We start from the raw sequence: 18,051 nt of genomic DNA on the forward strand, positions 1-18,051 counted from the left end.
GACACACCTGGACAGGTCAGCCACGCTGCGACACACCTGGACAGGTCAGCCACGCTGTGACACACCTGGACAGGTCAGCCACGCTGTGACACACCTGGACAGGTCAGCCACGCTGTGACACACCTGGAAACAGGTCAGCCACGCTGTGACACACCTGGACAGGTCAGCCACGCTGTGACACACCTGGACAGGTCAGCCACGCTGTGACACACCTGGACAGGTCAGCCACGCTGTGACACAGCTGGAAACAGGTCAGCCACGCTGTGACACAGCTGGACAGGTCAGCCACGCTGTGACACACCTGGACAGGTCAGCCACGCTGTGACACAGCTGGAAACAGGTCAGCCACGCTGTGACACAGTTGAGGCAGCAGGTCAGCCACGCTGTGACACACCTGGACAGGTCAGCCACGCTGTGACACAGCTGGAAACAGGTCAGCCACACTGTGACACAGCTGGGAACAGGTCAGCCACGCTGTGACACAGCTGAAGCAGCAGGTCAGCCACGCTGTGACACACCTGGACAGGTCAGCCACGCTGTGACACAGCTGGGAACAGGACAGCCACGCTGTGACACAGCTGGGAACAGGTCAGCCACGCTGTGACACAGCTGGGAACAGGTTAGCCATGCTGTGACACAGCTGGGAACATGTCAGCCACGCTGTGACACACCTGGACAGGTCAGCCACGCTGTGACACAGCTGGGAACAGGTCAGCCACGCTGTGACACAGCTGGAAACAGGTCAGCCACGCTGTGACACAGCTGGGAACAGGTCAGCCACGCTGTGACACAGCTGGGAACAGGTCAGCCACGCTGTGACACAGCTGAGGCAGCAGGTCAGCCACGCTGTGACACAGCTGGGAACAGGTCAGCCACGCTGTGACACAGCTGAGGCAGCAGGTCAGCCACGCTGTGACACAGCTGGGAACAGGTCAGCCACGCTGTGACACAGCTTGGAACAGGTCAGCCATGCTGTGACACAGCTGGGAACAGGTCAGCCACGCTGTGACACAGCTGGGAACAGGTCAGCCACGCTGTGACACAGCTGGGAACAGGTCAGCCACGCTGTGACACAGCTGGGAACAGGTCAGCCACGCTGTGACACACCTGGAAACAGGTCAGCCACGCTGTGACATACCTGGACAGGTCAGCCACGCTGTGACACAGCTGGGAACAGGTCAGCCACGCTGTGACACAGCTGGAAACAGGTCAGCCACGCTGTGACACAGCTGGGAACAGGTCAGCCACGCTGTGACACAGCTGGGAACAGGTCAGCCACGCTGTGACACACCTGGACAGGTCAGCCACGCTGTGACACAGCTGGGAACAGGTCAGCCACGCTGTGACACAGCTGAGGCAGCAGGTCAGCCACGCTGTGACACAGCTGGGAACAGGTCAGCCACGCTGTGACACAGCTTGGAACAGGTCAGCCACGCTGTGACACAGCTGGGAACAGGTCAGCCACGCTGTGACACACCTGGAAACAGGTCAGCCATGCTGTGACACAGCTGAGAACAGGTCAGCCACGCTGTGACACAGCTGGAAACAGGTCAGCCACACTGTGACACAGCTTGGAACAGGTCAGCCACGCTGTGACACAGCTGGAAACAGGTCAGCTACGCTGTGACACAGCTGGGAACAGGTCAGCCATGCTGTGACACAGCTGGACAGGTCAGCCACGCTGTGACACACCTGGACAGGTCAGCCACGCTGTGACACAGCTGGGAACAGGTCAGCCACGCTGTGACACAGCTGAAGCAGCAGGTCAGCCACGCTGTGACACACCTGGACAGGTCAGCCACGCTGTGACACAGCTGGGAACAGGTCAGCCACGCTGTGACACAGCTGGGAACAGGTCAGCCACGCTGTGACACAGCTGGGAACAGGTTAGCCACGCTGTGACACAGCTGGGAACATGTCAGCCACGCTGTGACACACCTGGACAGGTCAGCCACGCTGTGACACAGCTGGGAACATGTCAGCCACGCTGTGACACAGCTGGGAACAGGTCAGCCACGCTGTGACACAGCTGGGAACAGGTCAGCCACGCTGTGACACAGCTGGGAACAGGTTAGCCACGCTGTGACACAGCTGGGAACAGGTCAGCCACGCTGTGACACACCTGGACAGGTCAGCCACGCTGTGACACAGCTGGAAACAGGTCAGCCACGCTGTGACACACCTGGACAGGTCAGCCACGCTGTGACACAGCTGAGGCAGCAGGTCAGCCACGCTGTGACACAGCTGGAAACAGGTCAGCCATGCTGTGACACAGCTGGGAACAGGTCAGCCACGCTGTGACACAGCTGGGAACAGGTCAGCCACGCTGTGACACACCTGGAAACAGGTCAGCCACGCTGTGACACAGCTGGGAACAGGTCAGCCACGCTGTGACACAGCTGGGAACAGGTCAGCCACGCTGTGACACACCTGGAAACAGGTCAGCCACGCTGTGACATACCTGGACAGGTCAGCCACGCTGTGACACAGCTGGGAACAGGTCAGCCACACTGTGACACAGCTGGAAACAGGTCAGCCACGCTGTGACACAGCTGGGAACAGGTCAGCCACGCTGTGACACAGCTGGGAACAGGTCAGCCACGCTGTGACACACCTGGACAGGTCAGCCACGCTGTGACACAGCTGGGAACAGGTCAGCCACGCTGTGACACAGCTGGGAACAGGTCAGCCACGCTGTGACACACCTGGACAGGTCAGCCACGCTGTGACACAGCTGGGAACAGGTCAGCCACGCTGTGACACAGCTGGGAACAGGTCAGCCACGCTGTGACACAGCTGAGGCAGCAGGTCAGCCACGCTGTGACACAGCTGGGAACAGGTCAGCCACGCTGTGACACAGCTTGGAACAGGTCAGCCATGCTGTGACACACCTGGAAACAGGTCAGCCACGCTGTGACACAGCTGGAAACAGGTCAGCCACGCTGTGACACAGCTGGGAACAGGTCAGCCACGCTGTGACACAGCTGGAAACAGGTCAGCCACGCTGTGACACAGCTGGGAACAGGTCAGCCATGCTGTGACACAGCTGGAAACAGGTCAGCCACGCTGTGACACACCTGGAAACAGGTCAGCCACGCTGTGACACAGCTGGGAACAGGTCAGCCACGCTGTGACACAGCTGGGAACAGGTCAGCCACGCTGTGACACAGCTGGAAACAGGTCAGCCACGCTGTGACACACCTGGACAGGTCAGCCACGCTGTGACACACCTGGACAGGTCAGCCACGCTGTGACACAGCTGGGAACAGGTCAGCCACGCTGTGACACAGCTGGGAACAGGTCAGCCACGCTGTGACACACCTGGACAGGTCAGCCACGCTGTGACATACCTGGACAGGTCAGCCACGCTGTGACACAGCTGGGAACAGGTCAGCCACGCTGTGACACAGCTGGGAACAGGTCAGCCACACTGTGACACACCTGGACAGGTCAGCCACGCTGTGACACAGCTGGGAACAGGTCAGCCACGCTGTGACACAGCTGGGAACAGGTCAGCCACGCTGTGACACAGCTGAGGCAGCAGGTCAGCCACGCTGTGACACAGCTGGGAACAGGTCAGCCACGCTGTGACACAGCTGGAAACAGGTCAGCCATGCTGGACCCTGAACAGGTCAGCCACGCTGTGACACCTGGAACAGGTCAGCCATGCTGTGACACAGCTGGACAGGTCAGCCACGCTGTGCACAGCTGGACAGGTCAGCACGCTGTGACACGCTTGGAACAGGTCAGCCACGCTGTGACAGCTGAAACAGGTCAGCTACGCTGTGACACAGCTGGAACAGGTCAGCCATGCTGTGACACAGCTGGACAGGTCAGCCACGCTGTGACAACTGACAGGTCAGCCATGCTGTGACACAGCTGGGAACAGGTCAGCCACGCTGTGACACAGCTGGACAGGTCAGCCACGCTGTGACACAGCTGGAAACAGGTCAGCCACGCTGTGACACAGCTGGGAACAGGTCAGCCACGCTGTGACACAGCTGGACAGGTCAGCCACGCTGTGACATACCTGGACAGGTCAGCCACGCTGTGACACAGCTGGGAACAGGTCAGCCACGCTGTGACACACCTGGACAGGTCAGCCATGCTGTGACACAGCTGGGAACAGGTCAGCCACGCTGTGACACACCTGGACAGGTCAGCCATGCTGTGACACAGCTGGAAACAGGTCAGCCACGCTGTGACACAGCTGGGAACAGGTCAGCCACGCTGTGACACACCTGGACAGGTCAGCCATGCTGTGACACAGCTGGACAGGTCAGCCACGCTGTGACACAGCTGGGAACAGGTCAGCCACGCTGTGACACTCCTGGACAGGTCAGCCACGCTGTGACACAGCTGAGACCCTGGATCCCCTCTAGTCTCACTTGCTCTCTCTGGAATGAAAGGGCCAGCAGGTCACTGTACACTCAGGGCCAGTGATGACCCGGCACTACAGAATTACAGGGTACTCTCGGGCACTACACTCTGTGACATCCTGGCCTGTCCCTGCTGTGCCCAGTAGGCTCCAAGTCTGTGTGTGGCCAAGGAGGAGCTGGCAGCTCAGAGGACATCTCTGCAGGAGGTGACACGGGGGCAGTTTCACCAACCTTGCCCTGCTTACCCCGCCAGACCCTACTTCACCCAGCCTTGCCCAAGTTGTCCTGACCTGGCCTGCCTTGCCCTAACTCTCCCTGCCTGATCTCAACTGACCCAGATTCACCCCAACTCATATCACCCCACCCTGCTGCACTTCACCTTGTCCAGTTAACCTTGTCCAGCCTCACACTACCTCACACAGCTGTGCCCCGCTTCACCCCACATGGTCCAGCCTTGCCCCACTTCCCCCTACCTTACCGAGCCTCACCCCACTTCATCTCACCTCACCCAGACTTGCCCAGCCTCATCCCACTTCACCCAGCCTCACCATACCTCACCCATCCTTGCCCAGCTTCACTAGCCTCACCCCATCTCACCCAGCGTCACCCCACTTTGCCCCATCTCGCCCAGCCTCACCCCATCTCACCCAGCCTTGCCTCACCTCACCAGCCTTGCCCAACCTCACCCCACCTTACCTAGCCTCACCCCACCTTGTCCAGCTTCATCCCACCTCTCCCAGCTGCACTGCCATTGCCATGGCTGCGCCAGGCAGCCGCGGCCCTGGAGCGTCCACTCTATACAGGCACCCATCCAGTTCTCACCCACCACCACCGGTCCACTCACCACTTGTCTGTCCATCCCTATCACTAACACTAATGCCACCCATTCACCCAAGCACACGGCCTCTGCCCACATGCTTGGGTTGGAAGCCCTCATCTCTGGGCTGTGTGTCACCATGGTCAGTGGTCCCAAGGGAAGGCAAAGCAGGTGTCATGAGTGGGAAGGACAAGGGCCATGAGCAGGAGTGACCATGGACTTGCCCCAGCCCCCACCTACCCTACTAGCAACCCTGACTCCAGACAGTGCTGGTGGGGAGGGAAGGAGGTCGGCAGAGTCTTGCTGGGGTGGTAAAGGGGTCTTACTTGGCCAGGGTAGCCTGCGGACAGAGTGCACCCACCGGTCCCCTTCCCCCACCCACTCCAGCCCAGCAGGTGGCAGCACAGAGAATACCAGGATCCGGTCTGGGTTCCTTCCCTTCCCACAACTTCACCAAGAGATTGACCGTCCACCCTGTTAACCCCGCATGGTCAGGGAGCCCTCGACTGCCCAGTGCAGCCCAGGGATGGGCCAGTCCAGCACAGACATGGGGCAGACATGGAAGGGCAGCCCTGGGGGGAAGGCCTGACCCTGTCCCTGAGCCCACAGCTCTCTCACAAGTTCCCTCACCCTCCAGGATATCCAGACCCTATCCCTGAGGGAGGCCGAGAGGAGCCGGCTGAGCGAGCTGTCCAGAGCCACCTGGGAGCTGGAGCAGGCGCGGCACGAGGCCCAGGTGAGGGCTACCTCCCTGTATGGTTCCCACCTGCGCGGGCCTTGGACCCCCCGCTGTCTCCAGGGGACACAGGCCAGCTGTGAGCAGAGGAGCCCTACCTGCTTGGGACCCACAGTGGGAGATGGCGCCTGGGGATGCTGTGTTGACTGAGCAGAGGCAGGGAAAGGCCGCCCCCCCCCCGAGGGCCCCATTCCACCAGCTCGCTGGGGACCCCTCAGTGGGGGGCCTGTGTGGGGCAGCTGGGTGAGGTGTTGCTGGGAACCCTCTGAGCAGACAGAGGGTGGGGTGCACAAGGCTGGGAGTGGGCATCCTGCAGACTCTGGGGGTCAGAACCCCTCAACCCTGCCTGTGGGCCGCAGGGTCAGGTGAGGCTGCACCATACTCCTGCCTGGCCTTCCCCGGCCTCATTGCCCACCCTGAGCCCATCGGCCTGGCCCTCTGCTGCTCGCTGGCTCCTGCTCAGCTGGGAACACTCCACAGGGTTGGGCCAGTGACTGCGTCCGGGAACAGGCGCAGCTGTGGCTGGGCCAGGGCCGTGGGGGGCCGGCGCGTACTTGCCTGAAGGCCAGGCCACCCCCAGGGCCTAATGTTGCAATCAGGGTTATGGTCCTAGCTAGGGGCACCCCCGCAGAGCCTTCCCTAGAGGCCCTTCACCCCTACCCTGCCCTGGGCCAGGACCCAGGGGTAGGGGTGTGGCCCACCCAGCTGCTGCCTCGGCCTTGGGGACTCTCAACCCCACGCTTCTGGACCTGCCAGCCAGCTGTCTCTTTGGTGCTACTGGACTCACAAGTGGACTTGAAACCCATGAGGGACAGGCACGGGGCTGTGACCACCAAAGCAAGACCCTGGTGGGCGGGTGGCAGAGAGCCCTACCCCCTCCCAGTGTCGGGAAGAGCAGCCAGGGCACAGTACAGACGGGAGAGTCAAAACCCGTTTCTGATGGCGCCCCATCTGTGCCCCCCACACAGTCCTTGGCCACTGGGAGCCCCTCCTGTGCCCCACAGTGACCCTGCGCCCCAAGGACCAGGGTCAGGTGCCACGCAGCTGGGCTGGGCTGTCTTCATCCACTTTGAGTCCATGGGGGTCTCTGAAGGGTCGGTGCAGAGCAGGGAGGGGGTCCCCGGGCATGGAGGATGTGATTGTGGGAATGACCAAGGCCTAGCCTCTCGCATACACCAGCTTGCTGCTCCCAGACAGCTGCCAGAAGCACCACTGAGGAGCTGAGGGCCCTACGGACACAGCTCAGCAACACCATCTCCAACCAGCACCTGCAGGAGTTGGCTGAAGAGCGAGGTCGCCTGGGCAGAGAGGTGAGGGCCAGAGGGGGGCCTTACCATGGCCCGCTGCCCCTGGCTGGGACCAGGAGACACTGAGCCCACACCCGGGCTTTGCTTGTGGCATGTTCACGCTGCCAGGGAGGGACTCAGCGTGATGCAGAAGGGGACCTGCTGGGGGCTAGGCAGGGCTGGGCAGGATCCCAACACAGCCTCTTGCCAAGGAACACTCAGAGATAGTGCCCAGCTGGGTGCATCCAAAGAAGCTCCTCAGGGTCTTGAAGGGCCTTTCCAGCCCATCACAGGCGCCCTCTGGGGCATCAGCTGGGCCACTCTCTGAGGCTCCCCAAGATGGGCTGGGAAGTGCATCCACGTGGGAACTGCCTATGTGAGAGGTGCAGACTGCACAGGCTGGGATTCCAGGGTGGTGGGCCAAGCCTGGGACACCCCGAGCAGGGCCCAAGCCTGGGTGTCTCCAGGAAGCGGTACAGCAGTGGGGCTGTGGGGATGCAGCGGCCTCGCCATCTCGGGCTTGGTGCCAAGGTTAGCAGGCCAGCAGCTGGGCTGGCTAGCGCACAGCAGGCTGTAGCGCAGAAGGGCTGCACCCCAGCGCCCTGGGGGCCTCCAAGTGTGTGACTGAACTGACGGCTGTTTACATTGGCCCCAGGAGAAAGGCTGCTTTCTACCAGATGCCAGAGTCCACACAGGGCAGTGGGGCAGCGGGCAGGCGTGGGGCGGAGGATACAGCTGTGCTGGGCACAAGAAAGCAAGCTCAATCTCCTGAGAATTTGGGGTTCTTGGAAGTGGCACCCCAGGAGGAGAAAGAGGCCAGGAAAGAGCAGCAAGGACTAGAGGCACAGAGATGGGGGCAGGGCTGGGGCAGCAGAGCCCTCCTGGCGCCAGGCGGCCAGCGTCGCCATGGAAACTGCAGGCACTTCTCAGCCTTTAAACTGCAAGAATTTCCCAGCCTGAGAGTGTGACATCCACACATCTGCACACACGTGCACATGCCAACACTATAATGCATACCACACATGCATTACAGTGTACACATGACATGCACATGCCACATGCTCACATGCACTCAGTGTGCACTCCACACTCACATGCACTCAGTGTGGACACACACACTCACATGCACTCAGTGTGAACACACACTCACATGCACTCAGTGTGAACACACACTCACATGCACTCAGTGTGAACACACATTCACATGCACTCAGTGTGCACACACATGCACTCACTGTGCACACACACTCACATGCACTCACTGTGCACACACTCACATGCACTCACTGTGCACACACACACTCACATGCACTCAGTGTGAACACACATGCACTCAGTGTGCACACACACACTCACATGCACTCAGTGTGCACACACACATTCACATGCACTCAGTGTGCACACACACTCACATGCACTCAGTGTGCACACACACTCACATGCACTCACTGTGCACACACTCACATGCACTCAGTGTGCACACACACATTCACATGCACTCTGCACACACACTCACATGCACTCAGTGTGCACACACACTCACATGCACTCACTGTGCACACACTCACATGCACTCTGTGCACTCCACACACTCACATGCACTCAGTGTGCACACACGTGCACTCAGTGTGCACACACACACTCACATGCACTCACTGTGCACACACACTCACATGCACTCAGTGTGGACACACACTCACATGCACTCAGTGTGCACCCACACATCACATGCACTCACTGTGCACACACACACTCACATGCACTCACTGTGCATACACATGCACTCAGTGTGCACACACATGCACTCACTGTGCACACACACTCACATGCACTCACTGTGCACACACACACTCACATGCACTCAGTGTGCACTCCACACACTCACATGCACTCATTGTGCACACACACTCACATGCACTCACTGTGCACACACACTCACATGCACTCACTGTGCACACACACTCACATGCACTCATGTGCACCACACACTCACATGCACTCACTGTGCACACACACATTCACATGCACTCAGTGTGCACTCCACACACTCACATGCACTCAGTGTGCACTCCACACACTCACATGCACTCACTGTGCACACACATGCACTCACTGTGCACACACACTCACATGCACTCACTGTGCACACACACTCACATGCACTCAGTGTGCACACACACTCACATGCACTCAGTGTGCACTCCACACACTCACATGCACTCACTGTGCACTCCACACACTCACATGCACTCACTGTGCATACACATGCACTCAGTGTGCACACACATGCACTCACTGTGCACACACACTCACATGCACTCAGTGTGCACACACACTCACATGCACTCAGTGTGCACTCCACACACTCACTGTGCACACACACTCACATGCACTCACTGTGCACTCCACACACTCACATGCACTCACTGTGCACACACACTCACATGCACTCAGTGTGCACTCCACACACTCACATGCACTCACTGTGCACACACACACTCACATGCACTCAGTGTGCACTCCACACACTCACATGCACTCACTGTGCACACACACTCACATGCACTCACGTGTGCACTCCACACACTCACATGCACTCACTGTGCACACACACTCACATGCACTCACTGTGCACACACACTCACATGCACTCAGTGTGCACTCCACACACTCACATGCACTCACTGTGCACACACACACTCACATGCACTCAGTGTGCACTCCACACACTCACATGCACTCATTGTGCACACACACTCACATGCACTCAGTGTGCACTCCACACACTCACATGCACTCAGTGTGCACACACATGCACTCAGTGTGCACACACACACACTCACATGCACTCACTGTACACACACTCACATGCACTCACTGTGCACACACACTCACATGCACTCACTGTGCACTCCACACACTCACATGCACTCACTGTGCACACACACTCACATGCACTCACTGTGCACACACACTCACATGCACTCAGTGTGCACACACACACTCACATGCACTCAGTGTGGACATGCACTCACATGCACTCAGTGTGAACACACACTCACATGCACTCAGTGTGAACACACATTCACATGCACTCAGTGTGCACTCCACACACTCACATGCACTCAGTGTGCACACACACACACTCACATGCACTCACTGTACACACACTCACATGCACTCACTGTGCACACACACTCACATGCACTCACTGTGCACTCCACACACACACATGCACTCACTGTGCACACACACTCACATGCACTCACTGTGCACTCCACACACTCACATGCACTCAGTGTGGACACACACATGCACTCAGTGTGCACTCCACACACTCACATGCACTCACTGTGCACACACACTCACATGCACTCAGTGTGCACTCCACACACTCACATGCACTCACTGTGCATACACATGCACTCACTGTGCACACACACTCACATGCACTCAGTGTGGACACACACTCACATGCACTCAGTGTGCACTCCACACACTCACATGCACTCAGTGTGCACTCCACACACTCACATGCACTCAGTGTGCACACACACATTCACATGCACTCTGCACACACACTCACATGCACTCACTGTGCACACACACTCACATGCACTCAGTGTGCACTCCACACACTCACATGCACTCAGTGTGCACACACACATGCACTCAGTGTGCACACACTCACATGCACTCACTGTGCACACACACACTCACATGCACTCAGTGTGCACTCCACACACTCACATGCACTCACTGTGCACACACACTCACATGCACTCAGTGTGCACACACACACTCACATGCACTCAGTGTGCACACACACTCACATGCACTCAGTGTGCACACACACACTCACATGCACTCACTGTGCACACACACTCACATGCACTCACTGTGCACTCCACACACTCACATGCACTCACTGTGCACACACACTCACATGCACTCAGTGTGCACTCCACACACTCACATGCACTCACTGTGCACACACACTCACATGCACTCAGTGTGCACTCCACACACTCACATGCACTCAGTGTGCACACACACTCACATGCACTCAGTGTGCACACACACTCACATGCACTCACTGTGCACACACACTCACATGCACTCACTGTGCACTCCACACACTCACATGCACTCAGTGTGGACACACACATGCACTCAGTGTGCACTCCACACTCACATGCACTCAGTGTGCACTCCACACACTCACTCGCATGCACTCAGTGTGCACACACTCACATGCACTCAGTGTGCACTCCACACACTCACATGCACTCACTGTGCACTCCACACACTCACATGCACTCACTGTGCACACACACTCACATGCACTCAGTGTGCACACACACACTCACATGCACTCACTGTGCACTCCACACACTCACATGCACTCACTGTGCACACACACTCACATGCACTCAGTGTGCACTCCACACACTCACATGCACTCAGTGTGCACACACATGCACTCACTGTGCACACACACACTCACATGCACTCAGTGTGCACTCCACACACTCACATGCACTCAGTGTGCACACACACATTCACATGCACTCTGCACACACACTCACATGCACTCAGTGTGCACACACACATTCACATGCACTCTGCACACACACTCACATGCACTCAGTGTGCACACACACATTCACATGCACTCACTGTGCACACACTCACATGCACTCAGTGTGCACTCCACACACTCACATGCACTCACTGTGCACACACGTGCACTCACTGTGCACACACACACTCACATGCACTCACTGTGCACACACACTCACATGCACTCAGTGTGGACACACACTCACATGCACTCAGTGTGCACTCCACACACTCACATGCACTCACTGTGCACTCCACACACTCACATGCACTCACTGTGCATACACATGCACTCAGTGTGCACACACATGCACTCACTGTGCACACACACTCACATGCACTCAGTGTGCACACACACTCACATGCACTCAGTGTGCACTCCACACACTCACATGCACTCACTGTGCACACACACTCACATGCACTCACTGTGCACTCCACACACTCACATGCACTCACTGTGCACACACACTCACATGCACTCAGTGTGCACTCCACACACTCACATGCACTCACTGTGCACACACACACTCACATGCACTCAGTGTGCACTCCACACACTCACATGCACTCAGTGTGCACTCCACACACTCACATGCACTCACTGTGCATACACATGCACTCACTGTGCACACACACTCACATGCACTCACTGTGCACACACACTCACATGCACTCAGTGTGCACTCCACACACTCACATGCACTCACTGTGCACACACACTCACATGCACTCAGTGTGCACTCCACACACTCACATGCACTCACTGTGCACACACATGCACTCACTGGGCACACACACACTCACATGCACTCAGTGTGCACTCCACACACTCACATGCACTCAGTGTGCACACACACTCACATGCACTCAGTGTGCACTCCACACACTCACATGCACTCAGTGTGCACACACATGCACTCAGTGTGCACACACACACACTCACATGCACTCACTGTACACACACTCACATGCACTCACTGTGCACACACACTCACATGCACTCACTGTGCACTCCACACACTCACATGCACTCACTGTGCACACACACTCACATGCACTCACTGTGCACACACACTCACATGCACTCAGTGTGCACACACACACTCACATGCACTCAGTGTGGACATGCACTCACATGCACTCAGTGTGAACACACACTCACATGCACTCAGTGTGAACACACATTCACATGCACTCAGTGTGCACTCCACACACTCACATGCACTCAGTGTGCACACACACACACTGACATGCACTCACTGTACACACACTCACATGCACTCACTGTGCACACACACTCACATGCACTCACTGTGCACTCCACACACACACATGCACTCACTGTGCACACACACTCACATGCACTCACTGTGCACTCCACACACTCACATGCACTCAGTGTGGACACACACATGCACTCAGTGTGCACTCCACACACTCACATGCACTCACTGTGCACACACACTCACATGCACTCAGTGTGCACTCCACACACTCACATGCACTCACTGTGCATACACATGCACTCACTGTGCACACACACTCACATGCACTCAGTGTGGACACACACTCACATGCACTCAGTGTGCACTCCACACACTCACATGCACTCAGTGTGCACTCCACACACTCACATGCACTCAGTGTGCACACACACATTCACATGCACTCTGCACACACACTCACATGCACTCACTGTGCACACACACTCACATGCACTCAGTGTGCACTCCACACACTCACATGCACTCAGTGTGCACTCCACACACTCACATGCACTCACTGTGCACACACACTCACATGCACTCAGTGTGCACACACACACTCACATGCACTCAGTGTGCACACACACTCACATGCACTCAGTGTGCACACACACACTCACATGCACTCAGTGTGCACACACACTCACATGCACTCAGTGTGCACTCCACACACTCACATGCACTCACTGTGCACACACACTCACATGCACTCAGTGTGCACTCCACACACTCACATGCACTCACTGTGCACACACACTCACATGCACTCAGTGTGCACTCCACACACTCACATGCACTCAGTGTGCACACACACTCACATGCACTCAGTGTGCACACACACTCACATGCACTCACTGTGCACACACACTCACATGCACTCACTGTGCACTCCACACACTCACATGCACTCAGTGTGGACACACACATGCACTCAGTGTGCACTCCACACTCACATGCACTCAGTGTGCACTCCACACACTCACTCGCATGCACTCAGTGTGCACACACTCACATGCACTCAGTGTGCACTCCACACACTCACATGCACTCAGTGTGCACACACACACTCACATGCACTCACTGTGCACTCCACACACTCACATGCACTCACTGTGCACACACACTCACATGCACTCAGTGTGCACTCCACACACTCACATGCACTCAGTGTGCACACACATGCACTCACTGTGCACACACACTCACATGCACTCAGTGTGCACTCCACACACTCACATGCACTCATTGTGCACACACACTCACATGCACTCAGTGTGCACACACACATGCACTCAGTGTGCACTCCACACACTCACTCGCATGCACTCAGTGTGCACACACACACTCACATGCACTCAGTGTGCACACACTCACATGCACACTAATGTATATCATGCCTTCACTCATTTCACATACACCTTATACATGTGTACACACGGGTCTCTTACATGTGACACACAAACACACAGTATGCTCACACATCGCTGACACACACGTGCACACACATTGTCCCGACACACATGCACATCACATACACACACAGGTCAGCCCTGCAGCAATCTCCCCTTGTCCTCAGCCTGCTGCCACACAGAGTCCTGGGGCTCCCTCCCAGGCTGTTACACAACAGTTGGTGAAGAAATGATTCTCACAGTGGCGTCCGGTGACTTGGCTGTGAGATTCCTGGAGCAGGCGGAGCTACCCATGCCCGTAGGGAGCCCCCCTTCTCACCCCCACCATCCTGTTGACAGACGGGCCTTCCCCTGGCCTTGACCTTCCGGCAGGATTTCTGCTGAGCTCAGCGGAAAACACTCCCATATGTTGGGGGTGGGGGAGCCCTTCCCAAAAACAGAGCAACAGTAACAGCGGGTGGACCCTGGAACCAGGCCGGCCTGGGGCCTGGACAGCAACCCGGGCACATAGCCAGCCCCAAGGGGTTTTCTTTGGCCAGCCCGTGGCCTGACACTGCTGCACCCCCATGCCCCACCTCGGCACACCACATGCCCCCTTCCCTGCCCTCATCTCAGCATGCTTCTGCCCTTCCTCTAATCCCCCGCATGCCCTCCCACCCCCTCCATCTCAGCACACTCCTGCATCCCCCAGCATACCTCCACCCTCTCCACCCTCTTCACCCCTGCACTCCCTCCCACTCCCCCTCCATCTCAGCATGCCTCGTACCCCCTCCCCCACCATGCCTCCTCTCCCAGTGTCCCCCAGCACACCCCTCCGGCTGCCTCGCCTCACCCCCAGGGACCCAGCAGGGCCAGCACAGGCTAGGGAAGCAACAGAGGCCAGGGCCCATCCCGCAAGCCCCCCAGGGCCTGGCTTACAGCCGGCCAGGCTGGAAATCGCCATCAGCCCCACTGTGGGTTTCAGGAGCCCAAGTGCTGGGAAGTGCCTGTGACCCAGGGCAGGAACTGCTGATGGCATCCAGGAGCCCTACCTGGGACTCACAGGGCCTCTTGTGACAGGCCAATTGCTTCCCTGCAGGTAAAGGTGACTGAGCTCCTGGGATGCCCACAGCTGTTCCCCAGCCAAATGCAGTGACTGGGGAGCCACGCACTGCCCAGGGGTCCGGTGCAGGGACAGCTGGAAGAGCAGTAGGCAGTGGCTGCTGGCTGGGGGTGGGGACAGACCAGGCCGTGTCCTGTGGTGGTCAGGGTGGAGACTGGCTGGGACCTGAGCCTGGCCCTCTGTCCCTGGAGGCCTGTGGACCACCCTGGGCCTCTTCCCCCTACACCACGCCATCCTGCAGGCCGAGGCACTGAGGGCACAGCTGCGTGCAGCCCAGGAAGGGCTCCTGCGGAGCCGGGAGGAGAGCCGGGAGGAACTCCGCAGGGCGCTCGACGCCGGGGCCTGCGAGAGGGACGTGCTGCAGCGTTCCAACACTGAGCTGAGGGCCGCCCTGCGCCGGCTCACGCGCGAGCGGGCCAGGTACCAGCATCAAGGCCATGTGGGAGCCCCTGGAGAAGGCCAGGAAAACGCACCAGGCAGCTGGGAGACGGGCCTCACAGGTCCCTCAAGAGGGCAGGGAGTGTGGGGACAGAGGGAGGCCGAGGCCAGCGGTGGCCACTGCAAACAGCACAGCGCAGGGGCTGGATTTGAACGGAGGGAGGACCAGGCAGGGGGAGGTGGGGGCAGCCCACAGCTGTGTGATCTCCCTGGGCGGTGCTGGCCCTGGACTATCCGGTCATAGCCCGGGTACCCTCAGCTTTAAGCGCTCCGAAGAGGAGAAGGAGCTGAGGCTGCTGATTCTGAAGGAGGCTCGGGCAGCAGCACAGAGAGAGGCAGAGTGGCTGCGGGCACGGCTGCGTGGGCCAGACAGGGCCCAGGCGGACACTACCCTCAGGCGGGGGCTCAAGGAACTACACAGACAGGTGAGGGGAGCACCCACCCTGACCTCCAGGGGCCACCCAGGGCCCTGAGAATGAGACTGATGCTGCCCCCAGCACTTGGGCTGTGCTCAGCACCCATGGTCAGGAGGCCACTGCAAGCAAGGCTGCCAGGGAGGTGTGGGGCCCTTGCCCGGGCAGGCGTGTCTGGCAGCTGCAGTCCAGGCCTCTGCACACCTGTCTCCCAGGGCTTCCCACACACCTCGTAGTTTTCTGGGGCAGGTGGCGATGCCCAGTCCCCTCCTGCCCTCATCCTACCTCCATGCCAAGCTTGTGTGTCCATAGGGCAGCCAGTGGATCCCCTCCCCGGGCAGGATCATGTGGGTGGGTGTCCCAGGGGCATCCAGGAGCCAGGCACACCCTTAGCAACCCCGGGGGCGACCAGGCTGGAGCTGAGGAGGCTGCCAGGGTGCCGTGTCACCACAGCACTCCCAACACCCCCAGGTGAGGACGTTGGAGGCCGAGAGCCAGAGGAAGAGCTGGCAGGTGAGGCGGCTGTGGGTCCAAGGCATACAGGAGGCACGCAGGTGCTGGAGCTGTGGGGGTGGGTGGCTGTGCCCCAGGCCACTGCCAGGGTACCTGGGGTTGGGGGAGGGGTGTTGGGCTGAGGGCCACAGTGACCTCAAGAGGCAGGCCCTAACTAGGCCTGGAGTCCCAGGGTTCAAAGTTCAGGAGGGGGCTCCTGCCATGACTGCATGTGTGTCCCCATACCCTTTGCTCACAGCTGGGTGCAGCTGGGGGTGCCTTGGACCCTGCACAAGTGACAGTCCTCCAGGCCTGGCCATGATCACCTCTAGGGTCCCCAGTTCAGTCCCACCACCACCACTATGTCCAGAGGCCCCAGACCTCATCGCCCACCATCTCTGGGGCCTCCGTGGGGTCCTGGCACTCTTACCCCAGGCAGGAGAGGTAAGGCCCAACCCTGAGCATGCAGCCCCTCACTCCTGAGTCCTGGAGCTGGGCAAGGCTACAGCAGCTGACAGGATGGAGCTGGCCTGAGGTGGCTCCCCAGCAGGCCAGCCTTCTCAGGTCTGCCATGGGACGTGTACCCCCCCCCGCCCACCCTCATGCAGCTCAAGGTCCCCTCTTTAGTCAAACACAGGCAGGAGGCAGAGCCCAGGGGAGGCCCAGAGGATGGGCTTGGGACTGTGGGGACCTGGCCAGGCTGCAGTCTCCTGGGAGCCACCACCTCACCCCTGTGCAGGTCCTGGGGCTGCAGCACAGGCTGGCAGAGGTGGAGGCCACAGGGCAGGCCCGGGTGCGGCAACTGGAGCAGCAACTGCACCGCAGCCTGGGGACAGAGCCGCCCAGTGCCACGTGGCAGCTGCAGCCAGGTGGCAGTGTGGCCAAAGGCCTCCAGGCTGGCCACAGGGTCCACAGTGTGGAAAAGGCATTGGCCCAGGCCTTGGAGACCCAGAAAACCTGGCAGTGCTCCACACGATGCGGCAACCATTCAGCCGAGCCCACAAGAGGTCAGTGCCCTATGCATGGGGGCCCTGCAGGCAGAGGTGGCACAGGGAGCGGAGAGGCCCCATCCAGGTGCTGGCCGCCTC

General features: G+C 58.8%; 1 protein-coding gene across 1 annotated transcript in view; it reads left to right on the forward strand.

Annotated features, from left to right (window-relative positions):
* Nucleotides 1-18,051, forward strand: part of CROCC2 (ciliary rootlet coiled-coil, rootletin family member 2) — a 40,185-nt gene that overhangs the window by 15,085 nt on the left and 7,049 nt on the right. The window contains exons 17-22 of the mRNA XM_040972439.1: nt 5,834-5,932; nt 7,126-7,242; nt 15,862-16,040; nt 16,318-16,483; nt 16,943-16,984; nt 17,703-17,970. Coding sequence (XP_040828373.1) covers nt 5,834-5,932; nt 7,126-7,242; nt 15,862-16,040; nt 16,318-16,483; nt 16,943-16,984; nt 17,703-17,970 — 871 coding nt within the window. The remainder of the gene's footprint in view (nt 1-5,833; nt 5,933-7,125; nt 7,243-15,861; nt 16,041-16,317; nt 16,484-16,942; nt 16,985-17,702; nt 17,971-18,051) is intronic.

Source organism: Ochotona curzoniae, unplaced genomic scaffold, assembly GCF_017591425.1.
Source record: "Ochotona curzoniae isolate NIBS_2020 unplaced genomic scaffold, NIBS_Ocur_1.0 contig_2294, whole genome shotgun sequence".
In the NCBI taxonomy this organism is placed as follows: Eukaryota; Metazoa; Chordata; class Mammalia; order Lagomorpha; family Ochotonidae; genus Ochotona; species Ochotona curzoniae.